This window comes from Juglans microcarpa x Juglans regia, chromosome 1D (assembly GCF_004785595.1).
Source record: "Juglans microcarpa x Juglans regia isolate MS1-56 chromosome 1D, Jm3101_v1.0, whole genome shotgun sequence".
Taxonomy (NCBI): domain Eukaryota; kingdom Viridiplantae; phylum Streptophyta; class Magnoliopsida; order Fagales; family Juglandaceae; genus Juglans; species Juglans microcarpa x Juglans regia.
This window is the reverse complement of record NC_054594.1, coordinates 37,480,324-37,501,111: the sequence shown is the minus strand read 5'-3', so window position 1 is coordinate 37,501,111 and position 20,788 is coordinate 37,480,324. Positions and strand designations below refer to the sequence as shown.

The 20,788-nt window shown below is 36.5% G+C and overlaps 2 protein-coding genes across 3 annotated transcripts; one reads left to right on the top strand and one right to left on the bottom strand.

The window, feature by feature from the left end:
* Nucleotides 1–6,459: 6,459 nt before the first annotated feature.
* On the bottom strand, nucleotides 6,460–10,906 carry LOC121251876 (early nodulin-75-like). 2 transcript variants are annotated; one of them, XM_041151280.1, is made up of 2 exons: nucleotides 10,657–10,906; nucleotides 6,460–6,938 (listed from the first exon to the last, which is right to left on the bottom strand). In XM_041151280.1, exons 1-2 carry the CDS (start codon nucleotides 10,889–10,891, stop codon nucleotides 6,487–6,489), a joined length of 687 nt encoding a protein of 228 aa, XP_041007214.1. In that variant the 5' UTR covers nucleotides 10,892–10,906; the 3' UTR covers nucleotides 6,460–6,486. The 2 variants fall into 2 exon arrangements, with proteins under 2 accessions (XP_041007214.1, XP_041007205.1); XM_041151271.1 differs by lacking the exon at nucleotides 6,460–6,938 and having other exon boundaries at nucleotides 9,962–10,906.
* Nucleotides 10,907–18,887: 7,981 nt separating this feature from the next.
* LOC121247196 lies at nucleotides 18,888–19,865 on the top strand. The gene is made up of 4 exons (XM_041145562.1): nucleotides 18,888–18,894; nucleotides 19,010–19,268; nucleotides 19,360–19,636; nucleotides 19,734–19,865. Exons 1-4 carry the CDS (start codon nucleotides 18,888–18,890, stop codon nucleotides 19,863–19,865), a joined length of 675 nt encoding a protein of 224 aa, XP_041001496.1.
* The last annotated feature ends 923 nt before the right edge of the window (nucleotides 19,866–20,788 follow it).

Below are 20,788 nucleotides of genomic sequence, written 5' to 3'. Positions count from 1 at the left end.
GATAGTTCTATTTCTTGTCATTCCTGTTGACAGGTTGCAAAAGGGTACAACAAGGGGAGAGAGTTGGGTTTGCACTGAAAGAACAAAACGCTGTCCAATTTAAAGCTGTTACCAAACCTAACAGCAACAATGTTACCAAACCTGTATTAATCTTTTGTACTTGATACGATCACAGTAATAGACATAGTCTTTGTAATGGACGTGGTCTTTGTAATGGACGTAGTCTCTATTTATCATATTAACATATAATGGACGTACTCTTTGTAATGGAATATGTTTGTTGTAATTGGGAACATACCAGCTTCTTTTACTCATTTAACAAGCAACAAAAATCTCATGCACTAACAATGATTGTTCCAAAATACAGCCTTTTCCCATTAATCAAATTGTGAAAAGTGGCTCTTGAAGTATATACATTACAACAAGTCTGGAACTCAACCACTTTACAAAAGTGGCTCTTGAAGTTGTCTACATTGAACATAATATAACAATCACTTTACAAAACACTTCACAAAAATGTCAGCATCGCTACTTCTACTCCAACTAAATTGAGTCCCAATCACTATAGTTGGATTCTATCTACCTCAAGTTGCATATGTGAACGTAATATAAATAGTTAAAAATAAACATAATATAACAAATTCAATCACTTTAGAGAAACCGACGAAACAAACAAAGATTAAGTACACTTTCTTGAGTCTCAATCATTGCAATGCCAAACTGGGTTTCATTGGACTCCAACACTTCGACAGTGTTTTGGGGCAGCTAACAGTAGATAAAAAAAAAATAGAACCCACCATCTATGGATTCAACAAAACAAGAAAGTTTTTATTTATTTTAGAAACTATTTAAAATCATAAAATTTGAACAAATATAATAACACAATATACTTTAAAGGCAGTAATAGGTATGTAACCTGAAAGGGAGCACTCTCTTCATTCCCAACAATTGTTTGGCTAAATAAATTTCTGCAAGTGTCAACAACTTTGCTATCTCTTCCATGCGGCTACGAATTGGGAGAAACACCATATTACATCTCTTCAAACAATTACACAAGATAAATGGCTAATACATGGACTGCAAAGTTACACTGAGTTTACCTGTTTATGTTTTCCCTTTTGAGCAGCTTTCTTTATTATTGGTTTGCGCACTCACTCAATCATTGATTTTTTTCGGAGAGATGGTAGCCTGCCTTTACCTCTTATAACATGGGGGCTGAGTACCTTCTTTGAACTCCAAACTATATTTGCATTGATAGCTATAATTGCAACGTCAGAACCGATTTGTTGCGATGACCTGTTGGTGTGGTAGACCTCGTTCATTGCAGTTAACTTGGCAATCATATGCTCAGCATGGTCATCACATGATGCTGCATTTGTTGCCACGTCGTAACACATCTTGATTATATGCATATCTGCTCACTTTTGGCCTCGCATCAGGTACGTCATAATTACTTTTCATAACAATGTATCTAATTTTTATGTCATTCTTCTATCGATCCAATATGTACTTCTCTGGCACAGAACGGACATGGTTAATTTTGAAAATGACTAATACATATGTACACAGGATCCCTCTCATCTCAAACAATCCGCAGGAACACTTGGCCTCGCACGCAGTCTCATTAAATGACACACGATGGGTAACTGACTTGATGAAACCATCAACAAGAACTTTGTCTTCTACATGATATATTGTAACTACACCATCTTTTTAGTGTAGAATTGGCAGACAATCGAGCATCTCCATTATCTCACGTTGAACTTCTCTAAATTTAGAGTTCGTGTACAACTCTTAAAATATCTTTTCAAGTGGATTGATTACCACCACGGGTATTGTGACATTAAATGAGTGGAAGTTTGCCCCATTTTCATTCTCAATTTTCTTCCTTAACGCAGCATTGTATTGATTAACAAATTCTTTTAAATTTGTCCTAGCATAAACATACCCATCAAAGAAAGCATTTATGCTCTCGCTTTGTTGGGCTATACTCATTCGAACTCAGAACACTTCTTTTAGTAATACCGGTGCCCAGTACGTACGCTCCGTGTATAAACTCTGTAACCGGGCGTTCTCTTGCAAATTGTATGTTGTAATTAACATTTCCTAACATTTATTAAATTTGTTAATTATTTGAGAATCATATATACACTTTAACAGCTGACTTTTCAACCCGATTTTTTATGCACCATGTGAACCAAGCTTCTCAGGTACTTTCTTTGGTATGTACCAAAGCTAAAATTATGTCGGGTATTTGAAAAGACGATAGCAATGACATTTTTTATTACTCTATCTTGATCTATGATGATCGCATTCGGAGCTTTACCTTCCATACAGTTCAACCAAGTTTGGAACAACTATGTAAATGTTTCTGTATCCTCACTAGAGATCAATCATGCTCCTAAAATGATTGACTGACCATGGTGGTTTACACCCACAAATGGTGCAAATGGCATTCTATATTTTTTTGTCAAATATGTGGTGTCGAATGTGATGACATTACCAAAATATTGGTAGGGTTCCCTACTTCATGCATCTGCCCAAAACACATTCCTCAATTTGCCGTCATCATCAAAATCTATCATTGCAAAAAACCCGTCATTCTTGTATTGCATCAGCTCAAAATACTCATGAAGGGCTCCAGCGCCACATTTCCCAAGTCGAAAGCGACGTGCCTTATCGATATAATTATGACAGTCTTTTTCTAGGAACGGTAAGTTCTCGAACCCACCAGCTTCTTGCACAAGAGGGGCAAAACTCTTATTCATTCGTATGTCAGTCTGATAATTTATATCTAACACTTTCTTTACTGACTCGCTCACTTCTCTATTGCAGCAAAAAACCTTGATTTTTGTGGGGACAAGTCGTGGTTGTGTGTATTGTGAACCGTTAATACTTTCAACATCCCATCAACCAGTGTAGCATTTATCTTCGCCTTACACTATTTTTTTGATGTTGGACGTGGCCTTGCGACATTTGAGGTCTAGTTTCGTGCCTTCCCACCACGAGCACAACCCAACGTAACATATCTTAAACTCCCATGCTCATCCCTCTTACTCCTTTGCGTTGTTACTCTGAAACTATATTGTTTCTCATATTTCTTATAATAAGAAACTAACTCTTCTTCAGATCTAAACACCATCCCTAACTTGGGCTCCTCAATACTATCACCACCATTAGTCTGCACTTTATTTTGTATCTCGAACGTCTCGTCATCTTTGAATTCAACAGTATTACACACAGAGGGCAACAAAGTCTCAGCCTCCCCAGAGTTAAGTGTGGGGTCCTGAATTTGTTTGGCATGGTTTGAGCTTGTAGAATTTATACCAACCAGAGGAGTAGTTGAAGAATGAAATGGAGACACAAGATTTTCCTATAGTTTACAAAATAAAAAATCAAGTGTAAATCAATATAAGCACGGTGAGAAATAATCACATTACTTAAAGAACGAATCCATCACTTGACTAGTCAGCTTCGTTGGGTTGGAAGCAGGACGAGAAACAAATGGTGGTAACCACGCATATGGCATTTATGCATGCAAACTATGCATATAGTTTTGGAAGTCCGGATAAAATAGTGTCGGTATCACCTAACACATAAAACAATAGTGATAATTATGTGTAGAAGACCAAAAATAAATATAGTCATTAATAGTTCAAAATTAATATTCAAAATACATGCGATGTTGTATTGGTTGATGGATCAGTGGTATGAGGTGCTGGTAAATTCAGATACCATGGTCTCGGTATCAACTAACATATAAAGGAATAATGATAATGTGCTGAAAACCTAAGATAAATATATTAATAGAACAGATAAATAATTCAAAAATAATATAACAGAATCCCTGTATCGCTAGACTTGTGGTATGAGGTATTGAGAATTGTGGTAAAAAAGGTCTTGCTATCACTTAACATATAAACCAACCATTAGTTGAAGAGTGAACCAAAACTTAAATGTAAACATTAAATGAAACAGTTATACTGAATTTTAAGCATGGTTACGTATATTTGGGTTGATGAATTTGTTGGTGGATTTGTGGTAGGAGGTGTTAACGGAGATGCGTGCTCTTTTCCTTTCTTAATCTAGATTTTATTACAAAAATTATGTCATCAATATATAAAATAAAAATTTTTTAGATTCACCATATTTCAAATGTCATTTACATCAACGTGATTTTATATACAAATATACAGAAATATATAAAAACACACACACACACATTTTATTAGTAATATATAAACATGATACAAGAAAATAGAACATAGAACATACAAATAAATGATAGCCATACTGAATTGTTGACCAAGACAAGATACAAGTGCATAAATTTAAATCAATCAGCAATGTGCTGCTGATAAATCCTGAATATTGCATGAACAAAGTAATTACCGGGCTTATAGTTCAATAAAGTTCATCAATCGAGATAGGGCCCCAATCAAAGCTTCTACTTTAACAAAAGTTTAAAAAATGTTCCCTTGTGGCAAGTACGAGGTATGGCCACGCTATTGAAACTAGTATAGAAAGTTCAAAGCTTTTATTTGAACAAAAGTATAGAAACCATTCATTCAACTACACACATTATATTTTGTATACAAACTTGAAAATGACAAATATCAAATAAGTAGGTTTATATATATACATTTTTTTGGGAAAATATTTTAGCATCCAAAATAAAAGAATCAGGGGAACTCAAAAGTTCCAGTACTGTGTAGTGATATTTTGTTTGGAATAAGCTATATACAAAGGTAAAAACAAGGGAACACCATGATCAACAAATAAAAAAACTTCAATCTTAACAACAATTATATATGCACAAGAAGCACAAAAGTTAGAATAGAATTAAGGACTGGAAAATATAAAGCTTAAAATCAACCACGTTTGACAACGGACGTTTCGTAAGGACTGGCAGTGGGGAAAGGATTTTTTGATTCTGAGAAATGGTGCACTGCTCCGTGAGTGAGAAAGTAAGCTAAAACTTCTTCGTGATTCTCTTCCTGCGAGAGAGACGTGAGAGACATTCGGAGAGGAGACTTGCTAACGGAGAAGGGCCAATGGTTCGTACTGAGCGGGAAATCAATATAAAGTTTCTTTGTGAATCTTCGTTCTTTTCCCTTCAGTTTCTTTATTGTTTTTTTATTTTATTTTAAAGGCCATGTCAGCACAGGGGTGCACAAGGGTCCCAAGTTGACTACCTGTAGAAGAATTGGAAAAAAAAGTGCCACTGCATGCATTAATCATTAATCTAACCTCACCGACATCTGTACTAATTAGTGGAACTATTTTTCAAAGAAAAAAGTGGATTAGCTCAGCAAATTACTTTTTCACCGACCGGATTCAAACTCCGCCGGCCAGCTTAATTTCTTTTCCAAAAGGCAGGCAGAATATTATTATTATCTCCACCAGCAGAAATTGTTTTTAGCGTAGACTAGCATACATATATATGTATGTTGTTTTTAGCGTAGACTAGCATACATATATATGTATGTGTGTGTCTATATATATATATATATGCAGTTAAAGTTGGAATATGAACCAATATTTTAATTAATAGAATTGGTGTCAGAAAAACAAAGTGCATGCGTTTATACCTATATGTGTGAATTGTATATATTATATCCTTTATCACCGAATTCAATTATGCTCAAATTATATCTATATCTATAAATATATATATATATATATATTCTTCCAATTTTTGGAAATGCATGCAGTACTACTCATCCTATGAGTGATAATTTTAGGTAATTGTGATCTGAAATAGTACGCTAGCTAGCCATGCGCACATTGCAGACTAAATATATATATATATATATATATATATATATATATATATAGTGTTTTCTGTAAATTTCCCAACTAATAAATCACTATGAGGAGATCAAATGTCCACCTAATTAGACGTGCACCAATTGTTGATGAATGTCCAAATTCGAAATAAATTGGAGTCGTGATCGATTAATCCAACTCAAAATTAATGCATGGTATGATCAATTGGACCTCTAGAATTCCGGCATCCAAACCAAAATCAACGTGTTGAATTTGGATTTAACCTTGATCTAGACCGGCTTACAAGTTTATCCCAATAATTAGAAAATTATATATAGTCCTGCAAAAAAAAAAAAAATAGTAAATTATATATAGTAATTACACTGTATTTATATATATTAAATAGTCTATAATACAGACTATGTGCGGACTTGCATTTTCTTGCTCTATCATTGAGAACTATTATCATATATGTCAATATTGAGAACTATTATCATCATTACGTCATATTTTAATAATTCTCGTCACCGGCATAAATATAATGCTTTTAGTGTTTTGTTTTCTGCAACATTAAATATTTGTTAGAAAACGATAAGATATAGATAGACATTACGTACGTACGTAGAATCTGGAAACTGCTCCATGGATGAACAGTGTCTGAAAAGAAAGATACGTAAATTGCAGCTCTTATTTTTATGCATGTAAACGTGCGTTCGATTAGTTTGCGGACGGAGGTTTGTGGCCGGATGGCTTGCGAGAGGGAGTTGGCGGCTTCTTTCCAGCAGTTGGAGGCTTCAACTTTCTGGGTGGCTTGTGGGAGTCTTCTGCATCCTCAACTGAATGGTCTCTAGGGTGATGATCATGAGGTACTGGCTTGTGCCCTGGAGGTGGCTTCTCTCCCTTTCCCTTACTCTTGGGAGGTTCATCACCATGGGTTGGTGGTTTGTGCTCTGGAAATGGCTTCTCTCCCTTGTCAAGTGGGGTTGGTTGTTTGTGTTTTGAAGGTGGCTTTGCTCCCTTTGCCGGAGGCTTGCCAGCTAGACTTGGTGAATTTTGTTCATCTAGGGAGTGGGACTCGAGTAAAAGTCGTCCAGGGTGTTGATCATGTGGTGGTTTGTGCTCTGGAGGTGGCTTCTCTCCCTTTCCCTTACCCTTGGGAGGTTCCTCACCATGGGTTCCTCACTATGGGTTGTGGCTTGTGCTCTGGGAATGGCTTCTTATCTGCATGATTATCAAGAGTGGTTGGTGGCTTGTGTTTTGGTGGTGGTTTCTCTTGAGAGGTTTGCCTTCCAAACGTGGCTTGTGAATAGGAGGTTTGTTCTCATGTTTGGGAGGCTCATGGTGATCAGCTAGTACTGAGACAGTGCTGAGAAGCACCGCTCCAAAGAGTAACACTAGGCAGTATTTGGTAGTCATGACGTAATTGGTCGATCGATCCCTTATGGTTTCGAAACAACAAGAATTCTGTGTCTTTTATAATCGATCAGAGCTGTAACCTCTTACGTCAGCTTACATGTCACTCTGCACTTGAGTTTCTACTCACTCCAAAGTCGACACGTTTCCTTGTTTGGCACATTATAAATGTAGGGTCCCATTAGGTCTCGTGGAGCTGAGATGTTTGACAATGTACCAAGGTTGCTCCTGGTGAAGGCAATTATGTAGTTCCCACGGAAGGGAAGAAAAGTAAATAAAAGAAATTCCTGTATGGGTCATTAACGAGTACATACTTTGGCGTTACCATAAGAAATATGTACAAAAGAGACTGTAATGTGCGTACGTACGTAGATTCTGTATATATATATATATATATATATATATAATAGAATGCTATTTTAACTGAATAGTAATTAAGCCTGTGTGAAAACCTTCACTAGTGGCTCATAAAAATGTTAATAAAATCTGATTGGTCAGATATCAAGCTCCCAACTTCATTTTCAATATCCGTCAGTCTTCCTCCGGCACGTGGGGTTAGTATTGATGTTCGACCTGGACCATATATACCATAATGCAAATTTCTTCTGTTATATTTTTCCGTTATTCAATCTATCACCACTCAACTCGTCATAGTTTCCAACTATGGCATAGCATGAGTCCGTCAATTCGTAATTATTATAGGGTGCCTGCTTAGAAAAAAGATTAATTAATTAATTATACTCGATAAGATATGAAAATGGTCCTGTGTGAACTGTTGAAGTCAGAGGCATACTGATAATGTGGGCTTGTTTCTATTACTACTTTGGACTCAATAGCAGTACTGCATGCGCGCAGCCAAGACATGAAGTTGTACGTGGCCAATAAAAAATGCCATGCAGTTCATCTAATTAACGCACTGACATGAAGTTGGTTTCTCTCTATTCTAATGTCAATTTTGTGTGATTTAGGAAGAAAAATAAAATGAAAATGAAAAATTTCTACAATTAGTTTATAATTTTATTTTGAATCGATGATAGTTTATACAATATTGAGTTTTTTTTTAATAAAATATCATAATTACATTGATTAGTTCTAAATGAATTATAATATAGTCATAAAAGAGCGTATTATTGTTAAATAAAATAAGACAAAAAAAAAAAGTTTAAAAAAAATCAAATAAAGTCTGGTATGTTTTCAAACTACTTGAACCCGTTGCTATTAGTTGATGAGCCGCCCTCGATCGAGACATTTTAAATCAGTGTTCCATTTTTTTCTTTATACGAATCTAAATCTGCCTAAACCTTGTCATTTTCCTTGGGATATTATATAGTGATTATGTTTATAATTATTTAGATAATTTTACTCGGAAATATGTGCAGTGAAAATCTCCAAATCACAGAAATCGAATTATTCGCTAGTCCGAAGGCTTTGGATTGGGTCTCTAGACTGGCATCCAAACCCAAATCTGATATCGTATAAGGTGTTGAATTTGTATTGAGGTTCTCGACCGGCCCAACAGACTGTTCAACCCAATTTGTAACAATTTATTTATAAATTAACTTTTTCTAGAGATTTTTTTTTTAAATAAAATGGTTGCATCAAATATGTTTTCCAAACTGAGAATAAGTTTATTATTCGTTCCCATTATTTTGAAAAATATAATTCAAAGCTTTCTGTTTCACAAGTTTAAATTATTTTTATTAAATTTTGTTTAAATATTTTCCTTCTTGTATTGCCAAAACATGTTTGGGGCTTCAGATCATTTGTGCCTAATAAAGTTAAAAAATTATGGTCTTGTTTGGATACAGAAACGGTTTCATCTCATCTCATCATTATAATTTTTTCAAGATTTCACATAAAATATAATAAATAGTTCAACTTTTTCAAATCTTAAGACAATAATAATATTAAAAAATAATATTCTAATAATATTTTATTTAATTTTCACCTAAAATTATCTCATCTCATCTTACTATCCAAACGGGGCTTAAATCACTTTGGCATTTTGCTTTGATGCATACTGTATTCTTACTCTGTTCTAGAACAGAGTAACAAAATATTACCGCTGAGGGAATTTATGATTCAGTTTGTATTTCTCCTTTGCATGTTTAATCAGAACCATCCTCTTATTTAGCTCTCCACAAAATCACATATCCATAAAATCAGCAAAAACATATATACAGTTCTAAAGTTCAGATAAATTTTTTATAAAAAGGTTGATTTTTTGATGATTTTCATAATTAATTAATACCTCCATTCATGATTCACCTCATTCAGAAACAAATTCACCAAGTGTATACAGTACATTGACGGTTAACTTTCTAGATCGATTTCCGCTAGCAGCACTGTCCGTCTTGAATTCTATATTCATATAATGACGTTAAATTTATTTTCATCTTTATATTGAGTGTATATTTAATTCGTACGAGGTATCAAATTTCACGATTGCGTTTCGATATGCCAACATTTATGGACCGTTACTTTATGATAATTTATCGTCACTGGCACGGCCTTTGGTGTTCTTTGCAATATTAAATATTTGATAGAAAACGATTGATAGTAGTAGCGGGCAAGCAGCGACAATTCATTACAAAGGGGAGCACAGAACTGCTTGTCGGTGCTCATAATTAAACTACAAGGCATGGTACAAAAACAAGACGATCGAGTAAACAGCATGAACATAGTTACGTAGAACACTACTAGTTGTAGCAATACTGTTTTAAACGTTCATGGATAGAAAAGTACCCGACGAGAAAGATAACATAAGTTGAAGCTCTTATTTATACGCATGTACACATGCGTCGGATCAGTTTGCAGATGGAGGTTTGTGGGGTGGCTTGTGAGAGTGAGTCGGCGGCTTCTTTCCGACGGTTGGAGGCTTCAACTTTCTGGGTGGCTTGTGGGAATCTTTTGCGTCCTCCACCAAATGGTCTCCAGGGTGATGATCGTGAGGTGGCTTGTACTCTGGAGGTGGCTTCTCTCCCTTTCCCTTACCCTTGGGAGGTTCTTCACCATGGGTTGGTGGCTTGTGCTCTGGGAATGGCTTCTCTCCAATGTCGAGTTGGGTTGGTGGTTTATGTTTTGGAGGTGGCTTCGCTCCCTTGGCCGGGGGCTTGCCTGCCAAACTTGGCGAATTTTCTTCATCAAGAGATTGAGACTCGAGTAGAAGTCGTCCAGGGTGATGATCGTGAGGTGGCTTGTGCTCTGGAGGTGGCTTCTCTCCCTTTCCCTTACCCTTGGGAGGTTCTTCACCATGGGTTGGTGGCTTGTGCTCTGGGAATGGCTTCTCTCCCTTGTTGAGTGGGGTTGGTGGTTTGTGTTTTGGAGGTGGCTTTGCTCCCTTTGCCGGAGGCTTGCCAGCTAAACTTGGAGAATTTTGTTCATCTAGGGAGTGGAACTCGAGTAGAAGTCGTCCAGGGTGATGATCGTGAGGTGGCTTTTCTCCCTTTCCCTTACCCTTGGGAGGTTCCTCACCATGGGTTGGTGGCTTGTGCTCTGGGAATGGCTTTGTATCCTCATTATCAAGAAGGGTTGGTGGCTTGTGTTTTGGTGGTGGTTTCTCTCCCTTAGGAGGTTTGCCTTGCAAAGGTGGCTTGTGAATTGGAGGTTTGTTCTCGTGTTTGGGAGGCTCATGGTGATCGGCTAGTACTGAGGCAGTGCTGAGAAGCACCACTCCAAAGAGCAACACTAGGCAGTATTTGGTAGCCATCTTAATTTGGACTCTCGATGGTTCAAAACAACAGAAACTCCATGTCTTTTATAATGGATCAGAGCTAGCCTAGTGCGTCAGCTCACATGTCACTCCGCATTTGAATTTCTACGTACACATCAATCCAAAGCCGACGCGATACGTTTTCTTCTTTTTACATTCTATTAGTGTAGGGTCCATGAATTGGGTCCTGCGGAGTTGAAAAGTTTGACAATGTTACAAGGACGTTGTCTCGGTGAAGGGGAGTGGAAATTAAGTAACGTATGAGCTCTTCTAATTGCACGAAGCCCTTTTAGTGGATCATGTTCAAAACTTGGTTCTTCGATCTACTTATTACCTCGAAGATAGAAGTCTTCAAATCCTTGGAATCCGTCTCTAATTCTCACCAATATGAAGGTGATTCGGTGAAAAAAGAAAAAAGAACATTCATATAATCAAATATATAAAATTGATCAAATGGAGATAAACTTGTATAATCACTGTTAACATAAGTGCTACTGATCCGACATCGTGCGTAGATTCGATACATACATACACACACATATATATATATATATGTATATATCTGCCGGCATGAGAAATGTACAGTAGCATTAGCTAGCTAGATACATTAATAAAGAAACCTAGCAAATTAAGCTATCGAGATCCCAATATCAGTGGTTCCATTTCCCACTTAGGTTGGTGACTTCCGCTAGCCATGTGACGCTAGAATACCAAAAGTACTACTGTATTATAATTGAATAGTACTAGTGGCCCCATGAATTGGGGGCTCAGTAAAGTCTATGTGAATAGCGGAAAGCTTCTGTACCATGCCCAATAAAATTAACTGTTACTAATTATAAAGGAAGCTACATATATATATATATATATTATCGAACTTTCGTGTGTCACGCGGTACATGATTAAATTATATATATGCAGAGAAATGCCTGAAAGAGATCATAATAATAATATTTTAGCAAGTCATGTCTCACTCATAATTAAATGAGTCGTGTGAACTATATATTGAAGTTTGGGTAGACTCGATAATATTATATATATATATATAGTAGTACCACTGCCAAAACAATTAGAAGTTGTGGACTACTAAGAAAAGTGCCACTGCAGGCATTAATTATTAATCTAACCGCACCGACATCATGTACTAATCAGTGGAAGTACTGTTTTTCACAGAAAAAAGTGGATTAGCTCAACGAATTACTTTTTCACCGACCGGATTCAAACTCCACCCAGCTTAATTTCTTTTCCAAAAGGCAGGCAGAATATTATCTCCACCAGCAGAAATTGTTTTTAGCGTAGCCTAGCATATATATATATATATATATATACACACACATACATACATACTGGCAGTGGTTTAACATGCAAAGCACATTTGCCACGTTTACCTAATTGGAAGAAAAAATAAAATTTTTGAAAATATTATGTCCGAATAATAAATAAAGTGTGATTGATCCTTACATGTAGTATATAATTTTGAATAATTGAATTAATTGTTAGTTCATAATCATCAAGATTTAAAGAGTACATAAGATAAGATTAGTAAATAGCCTAATGCATAGGAGCATAAAACCTAATATAAGCAAGCATTTATGAATTTTTATATTTCTCTACTTTAATAAGAAAAGTTTGTTCCAACTGCAGAATTTCTATGAATTTCTCTACATTTCTTTTCTGTTGATCATCTGTATGTGAAAGATCAATTATGATCACGTGTTAAAAGCTTTGCATGGAAGTTTCAGCTCTACAAATTAATCATATTTGACAATAGAGATCAATGCATGCATGTCATGTTATCTCCAACTTTGAAGATGTAGCGAGCTCATATGAAACAAATCCACTCTCTATGTTCCTTTTCTCATGTTCTATCATCATTAAAGTAAGCCTCTTATATTTTGGAAGTCTCAAAAATAGTATAATTGTAGAAAATTATTTTATCTAAATGATTTTAGTTAATTAAAAATATTATGAGATTTAAATTATGTTAAAAACTCTAATTATTTATATGGTTTTATTTTCTTAAAAATATTTAGCAAAACTTTATCATTTAGATTAATATTTTATAAATTAAAGTTGATTTTAAATGTATGATATGATATTTATTTTTTAATTATCTATTTTAAGTGAGTTTATTTAAATGTATGATTTTATCTACCATTGGATCAAATTTAGAGACTAAAAATGAAGGGTTTGGATTTAAAAACCCAAATCCTAACTTTTCCCCTCTTCCCTCTCTCTCCTCCCTCCCTCCCTTCAGCCGCATGCCCCTCTCTCTCTCGATCTCACATCTCCTCGGCTCCTCCTAGTATTGCTGGCCTCCGTTGTCGCGTCACCATCATGCCCAATCACCGACGACCTTCCCCATGCCAATCTCCTCCCCACATACCTCTAGAATTCCGGCATCCAAACCAAAATTAACATGTTGAATTTGGATTTAGCCTTGATCTAGACTGGCTTACAAGTTTATCCCAATAATTAGTAAATATATATCCTGCAAAAAAAAAAATAATAATAAATATATGTATATAGTAATTACACTGTATTTATATATATTAAATAGTCTATAATACAGACTATGTGCGGACTTGCATTTTCTTGCTCTATCATTGATTTATGGTTTGTTAATTTTCGCAATCTATCTATAAATTTATTGTTGGAGGCTTTTTCCAAACTATAAAAAATAAAATAAAAAATAGAGCACCCCGACCATTTCTCTTGCTGTAGTTTCAGCATTTAACTAACTTCTTTTATATAGGCTACAAATATCCAATATATAGAACGCACTTACACGGTAATTTTTTTTTTTTTTAAATTCTTCCTCAGAGCATAATGCTTTTAACGAGGTTTGAGATCTCACGAGGGAAACATATGATAACATATATGTCAATATTGAGAACTATTATCATCATTACGTGATATTTTAATAATTCTAGTCACCGGCATAAATATAATGCATTTAGTGTTTTTTCTCTGCAACATTAAATATTTGTTAGAAAACGATTAGATATAGATAGACATTACGTACCTAGTATCTGGCAACAACACACAACAATAAGAAGCTAGCGCATAACTGCATGTCAATGCTCGTAATTAGGGCACAAGGCCGACTACAAATAATATAACGAGAACACAACATTGAACATAGATCACTACAAGTAGCTGGAAACTGTTCCATGGATGAACAGTGTCTGACAAGAAAGCTGATACGTAAATTACAGCTCTTATTTTTATGCATGTAAACGTGCGTTGAGCTAGGCATGAGTGGAGATAGGATGCGAACCTGTCTCCTATTAAGTGACATAATTTTAAAATACTGATACATGCATCACATAAAATATTTATCATAAAAGTGTCATGTGAACACAAAACACATAAACATCTATATTAGTTTCAGTGGACCCTTCACCCTCCTCATCTGTAGATACTTCAGATGAGTCTACATTTTCCTCAATTGTCGCATCAATAATTTTAGCCTCAATATATTTCCTATGCAAAGGAATCATCTCATATAAACTCAAATTCACAAACAAGTTAAAGACATGCTAACTCTCTTTATTGTTTCTTGAGTAGAGGGATCATCTTCGTCTTCGTCTTGTCCCTCTGCCTTGGGGACTCGCCATTTATTTCCTAACTCGGGATCATCTAAGTACAATATTTGAGATACTTGAGAAGCCAAAACAAAAGAATCATCATCATACCATTTTTTTGATATATTAATACTCACAAAATATTCATCGTCACACAGACCCATTCAAGAATTTCTTAAATCCCACCAATCACACTTTTTTTTTTTTGTATTTTTTTCTGCATTTTTGTGTTTTTCCTCTTGACGAGATTGTGTAAATCGGAAAGCCAAGTTGCAGAAGCATGGATCACTGTAGAAAACACTTCTTCTGTAAATTTGTTCAAATTAGATCTTTCTCTCTCTCTCTGTCTCTCTGATTTTTGGAGCAACCCAAAAAACCTAAAAGTAGAAGGAACAAACTATATAACTAACTAGGAGAAGGAAGAAACTGTTTTTTCATGATGTGTGTTTTCCCATCTCGAAATCTCTTCAGATCTGTGTCTTGGTCTATCTCTCTCTCTCTCTCTCTGAGTTGTGGAAAAATCCAGAGTACCTTTGGTTCAAAGGGCATTTGTGTGTGAAAATCAAATGTTTTAAACAGTGCATATTTTTGCTTAGTTGTATTTTCTCAAGACTTGTTCTTTGAATGATTGTTATTCTATTATTTTTTGGGTCTGATCTAGGTGTAAGATTTGAATTAGTTATCTTTCTTGCCTTTTGTGTATGCTTTTCCAGAAAGTGGAGGTAATAGGAAAGGAATGAAGGTTTGGTAATATAAATCTTGCATTTTGTTTTCTTCGGGTTTTGCTTAGTTGTATTTCCTCAAAGACTTGAACGATGTAGTTTTTTGTTTTTTAAAAAAAAAAAAGTTTCTGAACCAAACTAATTTTGATGCATTTATTGAAAAAGGATCCCCCAAATGCATATCATGTGTACTCTGTTGTTGGAAGCACAAAATTGCTTATGGTGGGTTGAGTAAGTTTTGATTTTATCCTTAGTCATTGTTCATTAGAACCAAACAGACTGATGGTGTCCTATCTATGTTGTAACTGGTTGGCATTTTCATTGCTTTTTGCTGGTTGTTGTACATTTTTAAATATACCCATTGTTTGTTTTATGACCTTTCCTTCAGATACAATGATTTGGTTCATGCATGCATGAATCGAGCTTCAAATTTTGTTTATTTTTTTTATTAGAGCCGCTTTTAAGCTATCCGTCTATTTTTCAAAGAATAACAGCCATCTAATAGTAGGGCGTCACCTCAGAAATTACACCATAATCAGACTAGACTCATGCGCACAAGATTGAATTGCAAAACACAACAAAATAGTTCACTTCATCTACCTACGACTTGAATCACTGTATAGAGCCCAAATCTGACCAAATCTGAAACATAAACCTAGACTGCTTAGCCCCTTGAGAAACTGCTACCACCTTGTTGCCTTCCATAAACAGCAACGCCGCCCCTATCTGGCAGCACAACAACTCCGAACGGAAACAAATGTGCCGAGATCACCCCGCACGACCGAGACCGAAACTGAACCCACAGCCTAAACCTTAGCCCTACACCACCGAGACCAGCCATTGCATTTGAGTGGTTCCCGTCGCACAGTCCACCACGAAACAGCTCATCCTTACTACCAACAACCATCGGCACTAGAACCAATCAGAAAACCACATAGTTACTCAAGTCCACAACCACCAGTTGCACCTCCACAGCCACTTCTCCTCCACGTTTTCAACCCACAGAGGCAACCCAGTGACGGCAATAACTTTCATCCATCTAACAATGCCATAGATGCTCTTCTAACAACCACCCGTCCAGTAAGCAAACCGAAACCGAGCACTTCCTCCTCTGCAGCACAACCCAGCCACTGTCGGTGCACCACCGTTGTAAACCAAAAGAAAAAGCCCCTGTTTTACTATACCCGAAACAAAGTAATACCCACCACCACTAGCAGCATCCGCCACTAGCATCCACTGCCACCAGTCCACCTCCTTAAGGCCGCAAAAACAAATACTCACTCAATAAAAAAGGTAAGGAGAAACGAAGACAAAAAAAAAAAAAAAAGACTTGTTGACTCTGGAAGAGACAGATGAAGCCGGAGGGTCCAACGAAATCAAGCAGGTAAAGGTCGCCGATCTCATGGAAAGGAAGCTGTGATGGTGTGATAGGATTGTATAAGGTGTTGGGAAAGAAGAGGACCGGAAGAGACGCAGCAAAGAAGTAAATCGATTTTCCTCCATGCCACCGTCTAGGTCGAGCTCCATTGAGAGGTCAAGTTGCCGACGAGATGAGTGTGGGGTCAAGATTTGAGTTCCGTCATGGGGTCGAGTTACCTCCGGAATGAGTGTGGTGGTTGTTGAGATCGTTTGGGAATGGGATGGAGGGGATGGAGGGGAAGACGAAGAAGTGAGGGATGGCTGTATGGGGTCTCATCGAGTGTAGGCAAACCCAAACTAAGTAAAATAAAATGCATACGTGGCGCCCAATTATTGGAGGGTTGTTTATTGAAGAAGAGCAGATTGACCGATCTGCAAGTATTCTCTTTTTTTATTTGTTCTTGTTCTTTTTGTGTTCAAAACACTGACTCAAACTTTATTTACTTATTATTATTATTATTATTATTTTGGTGTGATCTGGTTTGACTCTGATTAGTTTGTGTGGTTGAAAATTTTGGTATTCTAATGATTCTTTGAATTTCTCTTGTTAATTTCATTCTTTTGAATATAGGTTGTTTTAAAAACTTTTAACATGCAATTCCTGTCTGTCTTATTTCTAATGGTCTACTTCTCTCAGGTTTTATTAAAGTCTTGAGCAAACAGCCACTGTGAAATAGCTTATTGACACACTAAAAGATATTCCTTTCATGTTATTACGTTATTTAGGTTATCTGTGGCAATATCTTATCATACTTACCAATATATATAATGGGACAACACAAACAAATATATATTATTTTTCTAGCAGGTAAGTTATTAACATAAATAAAACATTAGATTTTGTTGCCTGCATTCTCTTTAGATAAGTATTTACTTATTTTTTGTATCTATGTTTTAATGCAGATCCTACAAAGATAGTTGCTCTCCTGCTCCTGGTTTGTTGGCTCACAATCTTCCCCTCACGCAGGGTCTCTTCCTTTCTTCTTCAAGTCTTTTTCTCAAGACACATTTTGTATTATTATCATTGTTTGTGTTGTCTGATTATTGTAATATTTTGTATTGTTATCTCGGCTTCTCATTTATATGCCAATAAGTTTGCCCTTCTCCTTTCTTTGATTCCTTTACTTTAGCAAATTTTTTTTTTCCTTTTATATGGAAAAGGATCCTAGCGAATTCCAATTAGCTTAGGAATCGATGAAAATTTTATATTATCTCATTTGTCTATGTTACTCTACTCCACCAACTTGTATTAAACTATGGTGTATTTTGAACTAATATTTTTATTTTCTTACGTATCAAAATATGAAATTATTATACTTCATTTATAATTTTTATGTAAAAAGTTTTATTATCTTTGAATAATGATATGTTTCACCCAACTAGGCAAACGTGCTTTCTGTGTTGCTTCTAGCCTAGTGTGTGTGTGTGTGTGTGTGTGTGTGTGTGTATATGTTCGTAATACATTGATACTTTTGTCCTTGATCTTTGGCAGTCGATCGACCCGATCCTTCCACTTCGGTAAGAAACATGCAGTAACGAATATGCCATGCCATAGAAAGTGTCACTGATCATCAAGTAGGGAATTTATTGCATTCACTTCTCACTAATTTCATACATGATATATCTAATGGTATCTTGCATATACTCGTTATAAAGGAATTCACATAAATCACGCTCATCTATGATTCTCTCTATCAATATATTTGTATAGCTACTCTATTTTTTGGCTGTATATTCCTTCAATAGCTGTAGCGTTCTTTATGGTTGTATTTTCCTTAAATAACCATGTTCTTGTATTATATAAAGACGTATTGTAATGCAAAATACCAGTGAAGATTTTTTCCAAATCACTTGTGTAATCCTTATATGGTATCAGAAGGTTCTTCTCCCACAAGAATAGAAACATCCTCCAACTCCATGCCGTCCAATGATAATTCTTCGGTGCCCAATGGCTCCAACTCCGTGTCTACACTACCTCTTGTTATTATCAACACTTCCAGCCAATTGCCCTACAAACTCACATCCTCAAATAATCCTTCCTGGCGTGCAACTTTCCTCACTATTCTCATTGGATATGATCTGATGAAATATTTGGATGGTACCCTTCATTGTCCTCCTGCACCTGCTGCAGATTCTTCTGTCTCTGCTGTGGCACTCTATGCACACTGGTGCCGACAGGACCAGCTACTGCTGAATGCTATCTTTGCTTCTGTTTCTGAAGCAGTTATACCCTATTACCCCTTATTGCTATGATCACTACAAGTCGTGATGCCTGGTAACATCTCGCTCTCTTGTTTGCTAGCAAATCACAGGCACGGATCATGCAGTTGAAGGAAGATCTTACCCTCATTCAATGGGGTTCCTGCACGGTGTTTGAGTTCTTCATGCAGTCAAGGTAATTGTTGATGAACTCTCTTTGATTGATGCACCAGTTTCGGATGATGATTTGACGTTATATGTGTTTAATGGACTTGGTTCTGAGTTTCGAGATATGGTAGCCCATATTCGCACGAGAGAAACTGCCTTGTCTTTTGCAGAATTGCATGATCTGTTAATTGGTCATGAACAATACCTCAAACGCATGGATGGAAACAATTCAACCCTAGTTGTCACTGCCAATTCCTCTCAACGGAAGCCCTTCAATCGTCGGTTCAAAAATAACAAGAATCGCTCCAAAAAAAATTCTTCCAACAAAGCTCCTTCTAAATAGTCGTCTGTTGTGTGCCAAATATGTGATCAGCCTGGTCACATTGCAAGGCATTGTGCGAAAATGCAATCTCACCCTGCTGCTAACTGTACCACTTCTTCGGCTCCATCGAATGGCAAATGGCTGGCTCTGTGATTCTGCTGCTTCTCATAATATTACGTCTGATTTGGCTAATCTCTCCATTCACTCTGACTATGATAGGCAAGATGAGGTTGTTCTTGGAGATGGCATAGGTTTTCAAGTTGCTAACATCGGTTCCACCACTATTTCCTCCATTTCTCGTTCTCTTCCTTTAAATGAAACTTTGCATGTGCCTCTTATTCATAAAAAATTTGATTTTCGTTCACAAGTTTACTCATGATAACAATGTTATTGTTGAATTTTACCCCTCCTTTTACCTTTTGAAGGATCGGATGACTGAAGCGGTGCTCATGCGAGGTCGGTGTGAAGGTGGAGTTTATCCCATGGAACTATGTTCTCCCCAACCTCAGGCACACGCTGTCAACTTGGCTGGAACTCTTGCCTCGTTTGATTGCTAGCATCATCGGCTGGGTCACCCTTCTCCAAAAGTTTTATCCTCTCTTCTTCGCAGCTTTCATTTACCTGTGTCCTCCCCTAAGACCTCCTCATCATATATTTCATGTCATTGCAATAAGTCGCAAAAATTACCATTTAGTCTCACTTCTCTTAAGAGTCATGCTCCCCTTGAGTATTTGTATGCCGATATTTGGGGACCATCCCTAGTTTCTTCTGTTGATGGATACCGATATTATGTAATATTGCTGGTTCTATCCTATGCGAAATAAGTCGGACGTGTCCTCTATTTTTGTTCAGTTTACCACATTGGTTGAAAATCAATTCTCCGGAAAAATTAAAAATTTTTATTCCGACAATGGTGGTGAATTTATCAAACTTAGACCTTTTGGGGCTGCTCGCGGTATTAGCCATTTTACTACTGCCCCACATACTCCCCAGCAAAACGGGACTGTTGAACGTAGCCATCGACATATCGTCAAAACGGGGATGACTCTTTTACGTCATGCATCCGCTCCTTCTATTTATTGGTCATATGCTTTGGCCACGGCAGTTCATCTTATCAATCGTCTTCCTACTCCCTTACTCTCACATCAAAGTCCTTTCGAAGCGTTATTTGGACGGGTTCCCAATTATCATAAGATGCGCACCTTTGGTTGTCAGTGCTACCCTTGGCTTGTTCCATATCGCACAAATAAATTTCAACCCAAGTCTAACCCTTGTGTTTTTCTTGGATATTCCCTCACTCAACATGCTTTCAAATGTCTGGACATTCAAACTGGTAAGCTCTATCTTTCACGACACATTACTTTTGATGAAAAAATTTTCCCCTTCACAAAGGCCATTCTTCCGCTCCTATGACTGCTGCTACACCGTCCCCTGCTGCTTCTCCTCCTACTTCTGTTCCTTTAGTGTGTATTGTTCCTTT

Coding starts and splice junctions, on each gene's coding strand:
- LOC121251876 (XM_041151271.1), bottom strand. CDS start 10,891: ATGGCTACCAAATACTGCCTAGTGTTGCTCTTTGGAGTGGTGCTTCTC.
- LOC121247196 (XM_041145562.1), top strand. Junction 19,269..19,359: donor CGGAAGCCCTTCAATCGTCG/GTTCAAAAATAA, acceptor ATATGTGATCAG/CCTGGTCACATTGCAAGGCA. Junction 19,637..19,733: donor CTTTAAATGAAACTTTGCAT/GTGCCTCTTATT, acceptor TACCTTTTGAAG/GATCGGATGACTGAAGCGGT.